Source organism: Macrotis lagotis, chromosome 1 (assembly GCF_037893015.1).
Source record: "Macrotis lagotis isolate mMagLag1 chromosome 1, bilby.v1.9.chrom.fasta, whole genome shotgun sequence".
NCBI lineage: Eukaryota > Metazoa > Chordata > Mammalia > Peramelemorphia > Peramelidae > Macrotis > Macrotis lagotis.
This window is the reverse complement of record NC_133658.1, coordinates 480,577,206-480,594,386: the sequence shown is the minus strand read 5'-3', so window position 1 is coordinate 480,594,386 and position 17,181 is coordinate 480,577,206. Positions and strand designations below refer to the sequence as shown.

Here is a 17,181-nt window from a genome sequence, read left to right as displayed (position 1 = left end):
TTTCTGCTATGCCAATCTGAGATTCTGAAAGGTCAAAAAACTTCTTGAAGTCAAAATATGTCTAAATAAAGCCACCCCAAATTTAGTTCTCTCAGCCAACCAAAGGAGAGTGAGAGAATAAGTAAAAGGAACATCGGAAGTAATGATTTATAATCTATCTTCTCCACCCCTTATGGGGGGGGGGGCAAACAACAACAACAATAGGATAGTCTCAGCTTCCTAAAGAAAAACAAGACAATAACTAGCTCTATAGATGCTACTTATTCCTCAGAACTGATTGGGGTAGGAAAAGGGAACATTAAGAACATTGACTTCTTCCACGAACTCAATCTACTTGCAAAGATTCATTCAGCTAATTACATCATTCCAGGACTTCTCCCCATTACCTCCTTGTCAGAACCCACATGAGAATTCTCTCTTCTTCCTCTAACTCCAATATTCCTAGATAGATAAACAGAGATATAGAAATATATGTCCTGTTTTCCCACACAAATTATATAATTTTAAATAAAATGAATGACATTCCTGCACTTTGCATCTTCTACAAGACCTGCTTTTAACTCCTCTGCTCCTCCCAGGCTAAAGCTCATCACTTCTAATCTCATCACCAAGCCTGCAGACTAAACACTAGACTGATACCACCTCCCTCCCATCAACTTTGATTGAAGGGAAGCAGCTAGTTGGTACCATGGATAGAGCACTGGCACTGGATTCAGACATTTAATACTTAACTGTGTGACTTGGGCAAGTCACTTAACCCCATTGCCTTGCAAAAACCAAAGAAAGAAAAAAAAATACTTTGATCAAGGAATTTGAGGGTATAATATTTAACTCTTTCCAATTCCTTCCTTTATTGAGGACAGAAAATAGATTCAATGCACTGTATCTGCTGCCCTGTTCATAGAATAAGATGCCTAGTAAACCTGGTCTCCTCTTCCCCACCCCCCACTTTCCTGCCTCCTTTTGTGTACTGTCTCTCCCATCAGATTATAAATTCCTTGGGAGTTGGAACTGTTTCTTTTTATTAACTGCACCCCCCAGTAAAGTGCCTGACAAATAGTGAGACATTGCACATAGGTGTTGAGTAGATGCTCAATGAATTGAATATCATTATTTCTTCTTCAGGTGAAGATTCTGCATAATACTGGAATTTATCCTTTCCATTAATAGCAAGATTTCTATCTGCAAAGCACAACAAACTACAACTTGCAGAAAGTTTTCTCTAAAACTGCAAAATATCATTAAACCCTCATCAATTCTGTTTTTTTTTTTTTTTGGTTTGGTTTTCTTTTGGGGGGGGGGGGGGGGGTTGCAAGGCAATGGAGTTAAGAGAATTGCCCAAGATCACATAGCTAAGTAATTCTTAAATATCTGAGGCCAAATTTGAACTCAGATCCTCCTGACTCCAGGGCCAGTGCTCTATCCACTGCACCAACTAGATGCCTCTTCAATTCCCTATTTTAAAACCTACTCCCTTTTCTAAAATTAATTTTTGAGAATCTAAATAATTAAAGTTAAGTTTTTCTATATTTATTTCAATAAATATTCCAAACAAAGATATTTTAGATTCTGATAAGAGTCAAAAACACAGAAAAGAAAAAAAGGTGAATAGTGTTTTTAAAGAGTCTGCATTCAAGAATTTTCATAGTTGAACTGATAGAACTATTACCAGTGACTCCTTTGACAATATTATGTAAACTTCATATTCTGAGATCAAGCATATTAAAATGTAAAATTTGCAGAGTATATACTGAGAAATGTAATTAAACAAAAACTAGCCAAGATATAAAATAGTCAAAAAGATGACTAAAGCAATAAGTTATATATGTAAAATGGGGAAACAAAAATTAAGAAATGAATGAGTCTTAATTGCTTAGTTAAATATAGCAGTCATCAAAGTCTAATATTAAACACGCATTCAGAAAATTACATTTGGAACAAGTCCTGGGTCAAGTTTTTGTTCAATAGCACGAGCACAAAATTTCATAATACCTGGTTGTTTGCCCCACACCCAACTCTCCACAATCGATTTGGCCCTGTACATAGGCATTGGTGTTTCCTCTTCCTCTTTCTTCTCTTTATCATTTTGATCTTCTTTTTTTGCTCCAGTTTGGCACTCCATGGTGTCATCTGAGAAATTAAGCACAGAAACTATTAAAAGTTTTTTTAAAGTGGGGCAGCTAGGCGGCGAAGTGGATAGAGCACCGGCCCTGGAGTCAGGAGTACCTGAGTTCAAATTTGACCTCAGATACTTAATAATTACCCAGCTGTGTGGCCTTGGGCAAGCCACTTAGTCCCATTGCCTTGCAAAAACTAAAGTTTTTTAAAGTACTTCATTATATGTGTGTGTGTGTGTGTGTGTGTGTGTGTGTGTGTGTATTACAGAAAAAGCCCCCCCAAAAAATAAGGTAACAAAATCAAATTTAGAAAATGTTATATTTGTTCTGTTTCATGTGTCAATGAGCCAAATCAGTGACCCTCTTTTTAATCATTTAACACTAATGAATTTTTCTTTGAAGCACATTATTCCCCCAATTACTCTATCTCTCAATTCTAAACATTTTCACTGACTATAACCCACACTTGAAAGCTCACCTCCTCACTTCCACCTCAGGGGTCCCCTAGTTTCCTTCAAGTCCCAGCTATAAAATCTCATCTACTAAAAAAAAAAAAAAACAAAAAAAAACCCACTTCCTAATGTTCCTTAATTCTCATGCCTCAACTCTGTTGATGAGATCATTAAGAGAAAATGTTGAAAGAGAAAAAGTTCAGGATAGAGCTTTGAGGTATACACATAATTAGGTGGTAAAATCCTGCAAAGGAGACCAAAAGAGAACAGTCAAACAGTAAACAAGAGAACAGTGATACAAAAAGCTAGAGGGAAAAAAATATCAAGTAATGAGATCAGACACAAGATTTGCAAAGACAGTTTTTTTCCTAAAAGGGAAGATAGATACAGGGTGATTAAAGTCAAGGAAAAGTCAAATCAAAGTTTGCTTATTTTATATGCATATTTAGGAATGCTGACCAAAGCTCCCAAACTAAAAAAGGTTCATCCTTTTCTAATAGATGTCTACAGTGTATATACCTAATGTCTATAGTATAGCTAATTTCTGAAAAAGCTTAGTGAAGTTATACTATTTTGAAATTAACTGCTGAAATATGGCATAAAAACTTGTCTGACACATCTTCAATAACTTGCTGGCATTTGTTCTCAAACTCATGATTTTTAAACAATGAACGCATGTACTCATTTTTTGGATTAAGACTAAACCATAATAGCATTTATTGAGCCTGGCAAAAGCATAATTATATTTGCTTACTCTTGCTCCTAAAACTAAATTAAAACTATTTTTAAAACCTCCTCTAGATGTGCTAAGAGGATAATGGGACTTGAGCCAAGACATGAAAAGGAACAGAAACACTGTTCATAAATGATAAATTCCAGACCCATAAAACAAGGAAGCTAGACCTCTTGGTTTCTGGCTTTGAGAATATGCTCTTAGGGCAGCTAGGTAGCGAAATGGATAGAGCACTGGCCCTGGAGTCAGGAATACCTGAGTTCAAATATGGCCTCAGACACTTAACAATTACCTAGCTGTGTGGCCTTGGGCAAGCCACTTAACCCCATTGCCTTGCAAAAACCTAAAAAGAATATTCTCTTAAGAGAATGATTTTTTTTAATAATCACATTTTTACTTATGAGTACAAATTTTAAATATACTTGGAAAAAAACACTAGATTTTATTTCCTGAGTAAACCAACTTAAGAACTATAATAATATCAGTTACCAATATATGAGACCATGTTAAAGTCAAAAAAATTTCCACAAAGTTCCAATCATATGGTTTTTCAACATCTTAAGAATTTTCAAGATTCAGAAAATTCTTCTATATTGCCATAAATTACCATGACCTGAGAAACATAATGATACAGCTAGTAAGAAGGAAAACTGTGAGTAAAATCCATATATCCTGATTTCAAGTCCATTATACTTTGCATTCACCAAAATGCCGCCTATTATGACAATTAATGCATTTCTTAGATGACAAAACAACCAAATAAGAAAATATACACATATTCACTAATACAAAGAGTTGGTTATGTCCCTCTCTAGGTTTCCCAAATAATAAATATTAATTTGTGACCATCCTCCAGTAAAACCTTATACATCAACTAATAAACTCTCCTTTACTATTTATGATAACTGGAGTTGCCAGGTCAACTGGTCCATAGTCCACACCACATTCAATCACAGGCATTGAAGAAATAACTTTCTTATTTAATATTAGTGTTTTTCTGTTTTGTTTCTTTACCATCAGGACAGCATTTCTACTTTCTTTAAATGCAAATATACAGTGTCCTGGCTTTATTGGGTTAAACAGGTTTTTGAGTGTTAAATTGGAAACTTTAATAACTACTTGGCTACAAAATATATTAGATTTCAAATATTAGAGATATGAAATAGACATGGGGGAAGAGGGGAATATATATATATATATATATATATATATATATATATATATACATATATGATATAGATTCAAATTGTACTGTCTCCACAATATACTCTCATTTTAAAAGGTTCTTCATAGTATTTTTTCAGCTCTTACATAAGATTGTTGGCAACCATTTGCCTTTTTCTAAAAATATATCATGTAATAAATTACAATTAACCCTTCCAATTAAAATTGGTTCCAACTGATTCCTTTTACCTTTACTGTTAATCTTAGAACAAAAAGGAAATTGAAAAAAATATCTTGTACTACACAATTTTGCTATCTCTTATATTTTTATTTTTTCCTCAAAGATATGATTTTTCTCAACACATTCAATTTTGATCAATGTATAGCATGGAAACAATGTAAAGATGATATCATCAGACTTCCTTGCGTGTAGGGTGTGGGGAGGGAAGGAAATTTGGGGAAAAAATTGTAAAATTCAAAAAACATTACAAACAAAGATTGGTAGAAACTACTATTGTGTATAATTGGAAAACAAATAAAATATTTATAAAAAATAAAAAAAATGTGAAAGAATAAAAAACAAAAATAGAATTGACTGTAAATTAAGACTTTGAAATTGTGAGATTTTATACTGGTTCCCCTTGAACACATTACAGATGTTTACAGAAATACATCTTCCACAAGACACCATGTTAGTCTGGCCTTATAAGGTTATGGAAACTATTTTAACAGCTATGACAATCTCACAAATAACCTAAAAGTAGATTAATTTTGGAAGATCTGTTAATAGATTTAACAATACAAGATTGTTACCTTTTTTTTTTAATGTTCAGTTAAATCAATGAGAATTAGGATGAAAGGAGAAAAGGAGAAGTGGTAAAAAGAAGAACAATAGATAGTTAACAATTGAAGTTATCAGTGTTGAGTGAAAAGCAACAGTAATGACTTGGAGTCATTCACCCCCAAAAAAACATAACATGTGGACATAAACCACTAACAAAAAAAAAAAAACATGCTTGTCAAATTTATTTTCATATTAAGCTTGTAGAATATCATTACTCTTTAGGAAAATTTGCATGGCCTATTCCAAGATTTATACTACTAGTAAGTAGCTGTTCCAAACCTTTCCACCACTCTCTCTCCTTTGTACTCAACTGAACTCATTTCTGAAATAGTCTAAACCTTGTCTTCTCTACTTCACACTTCAAAATCTCTATGTCTTCAATCACCATTTCTTCTTTTGTTTTATCTATCTGAGGAAAACATGGCTTTTTTTGCCAAAACCAACCCCTGAACCCACTGACTCCAGGAAGTTGATCCTTTGATTACTCCCTCTTACTTTCAACCTCAACTACAGAACACATTAGCTTTCTCTCAAAACTACTCCTCTTCCAAAGTTCACCATTTCTATTAAAGATTCTACCATCTTGGGGCAGCTAGGTGGCACAGTGCATAGAGCACCGGCCCTGGAGTCAGTAGTACCTGAGTTCAAATCCAGCCTCAGACACTTAATAATTGCCTAGCTGTGTGGCCTTGGGCAAGCCACTTAACCCCATTGCCCAGCAAAAAAAAAAAAAAAGATTTTACCATCTTTCCAGTCTCTCAGCTTTAAAATTTCAACCTCAACTCTTCCCTTTCCTTAATCCCAAACATTCAATCAGTTGTCAAATCTCCCTTTCCTAAATGAACCATCAATAAAAGGCCATCTCACATAATCACTTCCTCTACTTCCCCATTCCACTAACTTCTTAATCCTTAATTGTTATCTGATTTCTGGCTCAACTACTGACTGCTACACTTAACCCATCAACTCTTAAGAGCAAATTTAATGACCTTTTTCAATCTCCCAGAGGTCACCATCCTGGATTCTTTCCCTTCTCTTGGCTGTCATGGTTGCTCTCTCCTATTTCTCCCTCCTACCACTCTGACTATTCCTTTTCAGTCTTCCCTGTTGAATGATCATGGCACTATATGCTGGTGCTCTTCTCTATCTTCTCTTCCTTGACCATTGGGTTAATTCCGAGTCTCAAATCCCTATACCTAATTTTAATTTCTCTCCTGATCTCCAATTCTGTACCATATTCCCTGCATATTAATATCCTGAACTTAATATGTGCAAAGTAGAACCCATCATCTCCAATAAAGACATCTGTTTTTTTAACTTCCTCCAAACTTCCTAATTTCTAATTGAAAGCACCATCCTACTTCCACTTAGTTTTAAATCTGTCTCTTTGATTTACCATTTCTCTCATCCCTCAAAGTCATTCTGGTTCCCATCTTTCAAGACTTTTCTTTATTACTATTTTCCTTCATAAAATCAAGATAGTAAAAAAAAATAAAAAATAAAAAAATAAAATCAAACTAATCTACTCTAAACTTGACTTCTGCTCTGCAACTTTTTAAGAGGTTAAGCCTACAATGTACTATCTCCTCACTTCTGATTCTAGAGTCTTCTTTTAAAAGCTCAACTTGGAAGTCACCACCTGTAGAAAGTTGTTCTTGATCCCTTCCCTTACCCCAATCTTCCAATTGTTAGTGTGAGAGAGAGAAAGAGTATGTTTGGTGTGTCTCTGTGTGCGTGTGTGTGTGTGTGTGTGTGTGTGTATGTGTGTGCGCACACGCGCGCGTATTGGATCTTTCCAATAGAACATAATCTCTTTATGGAATTATTTCATCCCAAGTGTCTTGCAAGTCAATATTAATATTTGCCATGCTAAATTGAAGATCCTCTGAACTTATCTATAATTTAGAGAATCTCAGGAAAGAGAAGATATCAAGTTATATAAATTATGACATGAAAAATGTTGCAGGGTACAGAACTAAAGTTCTCTCTCATGGCAAAAGAAGCATAAACCAGTAAATCAAGGAGTTAAAAAGGTGTTCAAAACTAGCATCAGGACAAAAAGGAGACAAATATGACACAGACACTGAGAATTCTTTTTACTGAAGATAATATTAAGACTACAGTGATAGGGTGGCTAGGTGGCGCAGTGGATAGAGCACTGGCCTTAGAGTCAGGAGTACCTGAGTTCAAATCCGGCCTCAGACACTTAATAATTACCTAGCTGTGTGGCCTTGGGCAAGCCACTTAACCCCATTGCCTTGAAAAATCTAAAAAAAAAAAAAAAAAAAAAAAACCAAGACTACGGTGATGACACAAGTCTGTCAAATCTTTCTGGAGTTAGAATCAGAGTTGCAAAATTTCCCCCAAAAGTCTAGCTTAAAATCTGGCATTATTTTAACATAGAAAACAAATTTTAACATAAACCAGAATAGCCATGATAATTAACATTAACAAGTCTCAACCCAGAGATTATTGCCAAAGTACAGAAAAAGAAAAGATAATAAATATTCCAATGAAATAATCCATCCATTTAACTACTTCTACCTTCTGCTAGGTATTGGAAGGGGTAGAGTGCTAGACTTGGAGTCAGAAAGATATAACTGAATTTCCTGAATTTCCTCATCTGGAAAATGATCTGGAGAAGGAAAAGTTGCCTGGACAACTCCAAAAATCACGAAGAGTTGCACATGACTGAAATAACTGAACAACAGCAATATAAACTAGGCTCTCCTTTGGGTGCTGAGGATATAAAAAGAAACTGATTCCTGCCCTCAAAGAAGTAACATTCTCCTGGAGGAAAGGAATATTTAATACACATACACACACACACACACACACACACACACACACACACACAAATAAAAATTGAATACAAAATATTGTATTCAAACTAACTTCTAGGGGTAGATGGATAGGCTTCCTATACAAAGGTGGTACTTGAGTTCAACTTGCAGGAAAACCAAGATTGTGTGAGGCACAAGTGCAGTAGAACTGAGATGACAGCTTTCACAATGGTGCAGATATGGGAAACAAAATTCCACATATGGTGATTAGTAAACAAATACTCTGAGGTTTTCCCATCAAGGTCTTCTATTTGACTTTTTGTGTTTCCCCCGCTCCATCCCTGGAAAAACCTTCAGGCATTTTCAAATCCCTGAACATAAATGCCATTTCTCCACCCGCTGTTTTCCTGGATCATATCTTGCCTAGCAGCAGAGAAGATAATTATCACTGCTGAGCCTGAAGTAGGGAGGGGAAACAATTTCTTTCCCTTCTAGTCCATCAGGGTTCCTGAAGAGGTGACAATGTCAAGTGAAAACAAATCAAGTAGGCTTTCAACATGAGTGAGAAGTTAAAAGAATTGCATAGATTACAAATATGTTATCTTTCCTGCTTCTGTGTTTAATTTTGTATTTTCTGTGATCAATATCTCAACAGGTTCTCCTTTGCTGCCCTACCCTCACCTTCTCTATCACATACCATTATAGCTGAAAGGTGCTTTAAAGCTTAACTGTAACCTCTTCATTTTATAGAGATGAGGAAATTTAAGACCAGAAATCCTAAATAACTTATAAGATCATAGACTTAGTGCTGAAAGAAGCTTTAGGGGCTATATAGTACAATTGCTTCATTTTACAAGTGAGATAGATAAGGTCCAGAGAAGTTAACTGTTTTACCCAAAATCAAATAGGTAACAAGTGAAGAAGGCAAGATTTGACTGCAGATCCTTTGACTCCAAAACCAATGTCCTTTCCACTGTACCATACTGTCTCATTTCATAATCGAGCAAACTGAAGAAGAAATTAAAGTAATTGAGAGGAATATAGTTAGCAAGAAAGGTCTTTAGAGGTCCTCTATACAGATAAGCAAACAGAGGCCCAGAAAAGTTAGGTGGGTTATAGAGTCAATTAGGTGGTGCAGCGAATGGATAGAGAAATAAGCCTGGAGTCAGGAAAACCCTAAGTTCAAATAGCATCTCTGTTTAGAACTGTGTGACCCTGGGCACAACTAGCTTGCCTATATACAGAATTGACAGAAAAGCCACCATTGGGCAAAAGACAGTAAATAAGCCATTTCTGAATTACGAAACTAGATTCTTTTCCTTGTACTTTAGAATCATAAAATATTCACACAACTAGGACACTGGCCTTGGAGTAAGGAAGACTGGTCCAAATCAAACTTCAGACATGTGCTAACTGGGTGATCGGAAATAAACCAATTGTCTTCCATGAGCCTCAGTGTTCCCAACTGTAAAACTGAGATAATAATAGCATCATCCCTATGGAAATGTTGTGCTGTTTCCATGTTCCTTCCCTCTCCACGACATCATAAAATAAATTTTCAGGTCTTCAGAGTCTTTTGTTATCCATGCATGCCACGCCCCCACCCCCGCCACCACAGTCATCAATATCAAAACTCAACCTGGAAATTGTACTAGTCACATAATATAAATCAATTTATTGCTTCCTATTGGATAAATGCATTTAAAGTTGGCAATGGATCTGTTGTCCACCAAAAGAAATTCTGTTACCAAAGGGACAGATGGAGGTAGCATTTAAGGGGGGGGGGGGGGTAGGAGGGGAGAGGGGAAGTCCCTGGATTCCTGAGAATTCTGTTTTACTGTTTTATGCTGTTAAGAACAAATATGCTTCTCTCTATATTCCAAGGGATAGCACAGTATTCTTAGATTCCATTAGCCTGTGATAGATAAGATAGACAGACAGAGAGATAGATATACAGGCATATATGTGACATTCTATAAACATATTATTCAGTCCTGAGATTTATTAAAACCCTATCCATCAGAGTAAAAGGCACAAGAATTGTATCAATATTGAAAAAACCTGAAGCTATAAAAAAACAGCAGTACACTGAGTAACTAACTCAAGTAGAGTGGCAGAGGAGTAAAAACACTAAATCGAGCAAGTGGCCACAGATATATATGACACTGTTATAAGTTTTATTTTCTGGTTACTCATGGTCCCAAGTAATGTTCTTGTTTAAACCAAACTTCCTAATAAAATAATTTTGGCTTTCTTACTCAGAAGTGTTTTATGAGCATCCCAACACAGCTGGGTAGCAATTTTTCCAACAAATTACTTGGCATTTTGGTCCAAATTTGGATCACAACTGCTCGGTTATGGCCTTTGGTTTCAGCAGGCCTCTTGGTCATCAACTAATTCTATTAAGAATACCACTTTATATCATCTCACACCTATCAGGTAAGCCCAAATGAGAAAAAGGGAAGATGATCAATGTTGGAGAGGTTATAGGAGGATTGGGACATTAATGCATTGCTGGTGGAATTGTGAACAGATCCAACTTTTCTGGAAAGCAATATGGAATTATGCCCAAAGAGCAATAAAATTGTTCATAATCTTTGACCCAGCAATTCCAATTCTAGGACTATGTCCAGAAGAAATTGTAAAAAATGAGAAAAGTCCTACATGTTCCAAAACATTCATAACAGCTCTTTTTGTAGTGGTAAGGAATTGGAAATTGAGGAGATGCCCACCAATTAGGGAATGGCTAAACAAGTTATGGTACATGAATACTATGTAATATTATTGTTCTATAAGAAACCATAAATGGTCGGACTCTAGAAAAGCAAGGATCTGATGCTGAGAGAAAGGAGTAGAACCAAGAGAACAATGTACACATCAACATTATGAGATGAACAACCTTGATGGAAGCAACTCCTCTTGACAGTCCAGAGAGCTAGGACAACTCTATTAGACTGGTAATAGTCTATATTATCCCCAACCAAAGAAAGAAAAAAAAAACAGAAAAAAACACCCTTACGAAATCTGATGAACATTTTATAAAAATTATCTCATGCATCTCTTTCCCTTAATCCTAATTCCTCAAATCAAAAAATTACTAACTTGTAAATATGTTTAACAAAATATGTATGTAAAAATGCTAACCTGACTGTTCCCTACTGAGGGGAGGGGGTGGGAAGGAAGGGTGGAGGAAAATTTTGTAACTTGGAAATAGGCATGTTCAAATGGATAAAAATAAAAAAAATTTTTAAAAAAAAGAACATCACCCTATGTCTGGCTCTACAAGTTAGTATTCAAATTCTGCTAACTCTTGAAAGAACATTAATGTGCACAGAACTCATGGAGATGAAGGCTGGTTGCTGGAACATAAGTTGCAGCTGAGGAAGGGAATGAGATGGTAATGCTTTTAAAAGGATACACACAGAGAAAAGATTAAAGATAGTTCCAATTAATATTGAAAGTAAGAAGATGGGGCAGCTAGGTGGCACAGTGGATAGAGCCCCAGTCCTGGAGTCAGGAGGACCTGAACTTAAGAAATGCCTAGCTATGTGACCTTGGACAAGTCACTTAACCCCATTGCCTTGCCAAAAAACAAAAACCAAAGGGGAAAAAAAGAATACTTCAAAACCAGAAAAACAGAATAACATCAGAAATACAGAAAAGGGTTCATATTAGAAAAGTAGGATTAAGTCAATATAAACATAGGACTTAGATCAGCTGCTGCTCCATCTCAAGCCTCTAGTGAAAAGAAGAAAGGCAAGGAGGGACTCTTTCTGAAACGGTACATTCCATCTCCTAGTTCTCCTGCTATCTATCTGAACACTCCACAGTCACCCAAATGAGGGTTCAATCTTAGCCTTCTTTGTTTTTCCTTCTATACTACTTCACTTGATGATCTCATAAACTTCCATTGATTTAATTACCATCTCTTCATTAATGAATCCCAATTTTACCCATCCTGTTCTAACCTCTCTGCTCATCTACAATCTCGTATCTCCAACTGCCTTTTAAATATCTCAAATTAGATGTCCAATAGACATCTTAAATTCAATATATACAAAACACATTATTTCCCCCAAACGTTCTCCTCCCTTCCAAACTTTTCTTATTACTATTGAAGACACCACCATCCTCCCAGGCCCTCCACTCCTCACTATCTCTCAACCCCCCCCCCCATCCAATCCAATGTTTCCAAGGGCTGTCAATTTCACCTTTGCAACATCTCTTAAATATGCCCCTTTTTCTCCTCTGATATACTACCACTATCCAGGTGCTCCTACCTAATCTATTACTGTTGCTTGCTGATTGGTCAGCCTGCCACAAATCTCCTCCCATCATTCCAGTCCATTCTCTATTCCATTTAACTAAAACACCAGTCCTCTGACCATGTCATTGTTCCCACTCCCACCACTTAATAAGCTCTATCACCTCTAATAGACAATACAAAAGTCTCTGTTTGCTTCATAACCTTCATAACCTAATCCCTCCCTCCGGTCTTTTCAATCTTTTTATGCCTGTACCCCCCATACACATATTCTTTGATCCAGTGAGTCTTCTGGCTTTTCTGATTGTTCCACAAAAAATACACTTCATCTTAGCTCAGGGAATTTTCTCTGGCTGTCATCTATGCCTGGAATGCTCCTCTTTCTCCTCTTGATCTCCTGGCTATCTTGAAGTGCCAACTAAAATCTCATCCTCTAAAGGAAGCCTTTCCCAACCCTCCTTAATTCTAGGACCCTCCCTCTATTTATTATCTATTTATCTAGTATATAACTTGTTTATACATACCTGGGTCACATGTCCCTCATAGGACGATGAGGACAGAAGTTTTTTTTTTGCCTTTCTTTGTATCCCAAGTACTTAGCACAAGACAAGGCACACAACAGGTTTTTAAGCAATGCTTACTGGCTATTGACAACATTACAAATTGTGTATCAATGTTGTACTCTTGTGTTGCATGACCACAAAATGAATTGCATTTAGTTACCACAAATGAAATAGTTATATATTATCTCTAAATTGACCTAGTAGATTCCATGTGTGATTTCAAAGGAAAGAAAATGACAAATATATCTCAGGGAAGGTGAAAACATAAATGTTCATACATTTCAGGAAAGATTTTCAAACTTAATAAAAATTTTTGAAGGAGTCAGTAGAAGACAACAAAGACCCAAGAATGGAGATTGATGAAAACAATATAACTAATTGTTCCCCCTGGGAAAAAAATACAATCTAAGTACTTTCCTAATTACTTGTATTTTTCCTGCTATTAACAATTATATCACCACTATAAAAATATAGCATTAGAAATTTCAAATTAACCTAAATAGGAAAATCAGTCAAGTTTTTTGGTTTGTTTTGGCCTTTGTTTTGGGGGGTTTTTGATTTTTTTCGGTGGGAGGAGGAGGGAACTATAGTAAAAAAGACAGACCATACACACATACCATACACACCAAGCTCTTTCTATCAAGAGTCATAAATATAGAGGGGGAAATGGTCATGTAACCAAGGGCTATATAAATAAAAAGCACCTGAATTTAATTATATTTATGGCTTTTAAAACTAAAGAAAAATGAATTCAAAATGCTAATCAATAAATACAACAAATAATTTAGTTCTTTTTTATCATCAAGTGGAAAAGGTTAAGAGAAAAGAATGAAAATAAGAGGTTACAATCTCAATATTTTACAAAACTCTAATAAAGATCTACCAATACTATTAAAGGAAAAAATACATTTTTAATATAATTAGACCTTGATGGAATTTGTTTCTAAAGGTGCTTTAATTCATATAAAAAATTTAGAAATACTAACATTGCTGAAATATTCTCATTCTCAAAATCGAATAACTAATATTGTATTGTAGATAGCAAGTTGTTGCATTACATTTCACAAAAAAGAATGATTTATTTTCAGAAGACAAATATATATCTAACTTCTATCTCTATCACTTTTAGAAAGTTAAAAATAATGACCTTAGAAAATAAATTTTCTAGCCCTTATTTTCTTAATCTGTAAAATGAGAATGCTGGATGAAGACCCTTCTAGCTTATAAAATTCTACATTTACAACTTTAAATCCTCTAGCATTATCTCAACTACAAGAATAAATAAAATCACATTTTGGTACTGGTCTACAAGCCAGAAATTTTTAAACCAAAGGACAAATTCAATGTCAAAGACAGTTCCTACCCCTACTTCATAGACAACATCACAGAAAATTACCTACTAAATGTTGCGATACCAATTATTATTTCTATTCAAGCAAAGATAAAAGATATGAATAATTTTAGGACAAAATGAGAAATAAATTTTAACATCTTTTGAGATGAAAAAAATTATTTATTTTAAATATAGTTTGTGATGAAAAATATTATAAAAAGGACCCAAAAAAGGCAGGAATGATTTTTCAAAAAGAAAATGTTAACATTTCCCAGGAAATACTTCTACTTATTATACTATTTAAATATACCTTCTCACTTGGTATTTGTATTCAACTTCCCACCAACAACTGAAAAATCTAATAATGCAGAATCCAATTCAGATATTCATTTTCCAGTCATACTATATAAGTTTAAGAACGTACAGTGTATATACCATAAAAAGGCAGTGCAAATTAGAAAATACTATAAATACCTTTACGAGGAGGTAGTTCTCCATTCTGTATCAGGTCTGACCCAGGGTATACAATTTCTCCGTCTTTGACCATTTCATTCCATAGGCCACAGAGTCCATCTCTTGTGAAAGCAAGCTATCAAAAATTAAAAAGAAAAATATACTATAACTGAACTTAATCGATGAATCCTTAGTTAATAATCGTTTTATAAAATCTGATTCTCCATCAACATTTCATTCAACAAACATGAGTATACATTACCTACAATATATGTAATCCTCAACAAATATTATTCTCTTTATATAAACATACCAAAGAAATTATTTTCTGCAGTTTACAATCTAGTTAGAAGGTTAAAGAACAATATGCATAAGCAATAATATAATCACAAAGGTCTCCAAAAGAACAAAAACCATTTTGGGCCTAGAAAAATAAAGATGAGTATTCCAGAAGGACAAAGAATCAAATAAAAAAGAGACTAAGCATTTAAAGACTAAGTTTTGAAATCTATAACAAAAACAAAATAACACTAATGAGAAATTAGAGGAATGAAAGATTAATGCCATCAATCTGAAAAAAGTCAGTATTAACTCAGTAGTATATTTGGCCTAGGGTTTCTCCTCATTAATGTCAAGTTTCCATAAAAGTTTCTATGGGCATAAAAATATAACTTAAATTTTCTTCATAAATTTTCTTCGTACAGGACACAAACCATAGGACTACTTATCACTAAAAAAAAGCATTATCACTATTCATTATGATTCATTTTCCTATTTCCAAGTAGTCTGCTGATTCATTATGATTCATTTTCCTATTTCCAAGTAATCCACAGATTTAACTTTATTATAAGATTTGTTGTTAATGGGCTAAAATGATGCTCCTTTCTACATTCAACTGAATAAATATATTCCTTCAAAATTTATAGGATCTAGAAAACAGGTCTATAATCTAATTTTGCTAATATTCCAGGAGTATGGTAGATAGTCCCCTCCTAACATGCAAGTTAGGATAGTTTTTTCCCTTAAAAAGACATTTTTGGAGACTTGGTTGACTCAGGGTATTAAATTCTCAGATAGTTGAGTGACTTCCCCATTGCCTGAGTACCAAGCAGAGATGAGGAATTGAGGGAATGGAGTCGGGAAGATGATAAGAAAGGGGTGTTTTGGAAATCTGACCAGGAGATCATAACAGTTAACATAGCAAAGCAGCTTCACTTAGCAGAGGCAACTCAAAGTGTCCTCAATGCTTCTCCTTATTAAATATTCTTCTCCTGATATAGATAATTAAATCTTCTTTATTAATTCTTAATGATTTAGGAGAGTCTTATTTTCTTCCAGTATCAAACCTGTAATTTTGAGAAAAATGGCCTGAATCAGGCCCAGATCAAAACAAAAGATAACTAGAATCCTTACCTAAACAAAGAGAAGCATAAATTACAGGAACATGTCAATACATAAAATCTTCACACAATTTATTTAACTTGTTAGGATACAAATTTCATGTATGTAATTTAAAACTTATATTTACAGAATTATGCCTCCTACAACCTACTCAAATGCATAGCCAAGATGAAAGAATGAAATTGAGTAGTCTTTCAACTACAGAATTCATAGCATAATTTTATGAGTACTGCAGATTCCTAAAAATAAGAAAAATAGGATATTGATTGAACTGACAAAACACTTCCCATTAAGCACTTCATACAATAAATGTATTCCTAGAAATATTGCATACTTTGAATTTTTCTTAACATTTTTAAATATACTAGAAAAGTTCACTGTTTAAATGAACCCTTACAAAATATATTGCTTTATAAGGTGAATTTGTTTTCTAAATTTTTTAAAGATTTTTTGCAATTTCCTTAAGGGAATACAGAGATTCTCTTCCTTTTAATTCTGGACACAACTAATTGTTCATTTGTAATGTCTAAGTCTATATACAGAGATCTATAGGTTATCTAGGTTGTCTAAGTCAAAGGTCTTTAACTTTGTAGCATGTATCCCTATAACAGACTAATGATGTCTATTGACAAATTCCTTCTCAGAAAAATATTTTTAATTTATAAATAAATGAAAATTTTTAGAGGGTAGGAAAAGCAGATATTTATTTTTTCTCATCCAAATTTCATAAAGTCCCCGAAATCTATCCATGGAACCCTGAACTCCAGGCCACAAAGTCCTAATTCAATTTTTGTACTAATCTGGACAGCAGGAATTTTTCATTCACTTTTTGTTTTTAAGTGTTTCCTCAATGTATAGGGTTAGCCAAACACTTTTTTAGTGATCCTTAAGAGACTCTGCAATGTTTTGATGTTTGAAGTAACCAGTATATCATCAGCATAGAAGAGTATCTGAAGGATTTCATCCTTCAAAGAGAATCCCTCTTCAGTTTATAGTCTGCATTATTAAGACATTTAATGAGTGAATGAGTGAGTGAGTGAGTGAGTGAATGGTGAGTAAGTCTTTGTGTATATC

The 17,181-nt window shown here is 34.5% G+C and overlaps 1 protein-coding gene across 5 annotated transcripts in view; it reads right to left on the bottom strand.

Moving 5' to 3' along the window:
* The window catches only part of HERC2 (HECT and RLD domain containing E3 ubiquitin protein ligase 2), a 227,545-nt gene that overhangs the window by 191,335 nt on the left and 19,029 nt on the right, over positions 1-17,181 (bottom strand). For 3 of the 5 annotated variants that reach the window (XM_074213716.1, XM_074213717.1, XM_074213719.1), the window contains 2 exons: positions 14,728-14,842; positions 1,993-2,151 (listed from right to left, as the gene is read on the bottom strand). In XM_074213716.1, coding sequence (XP_074069817.1) covers positions 1,993-2,151; positions 14,728-14,842 — 274 coding nt within the window. The remainder of the gene's footprint in view (positions 1-1,992; positions 2,152-14,727; positions 14,843-17,181) is intronic. The other 2 variants (XM_074213718.1, XM_074213720.1) reach the window with 2 other exon arrangements.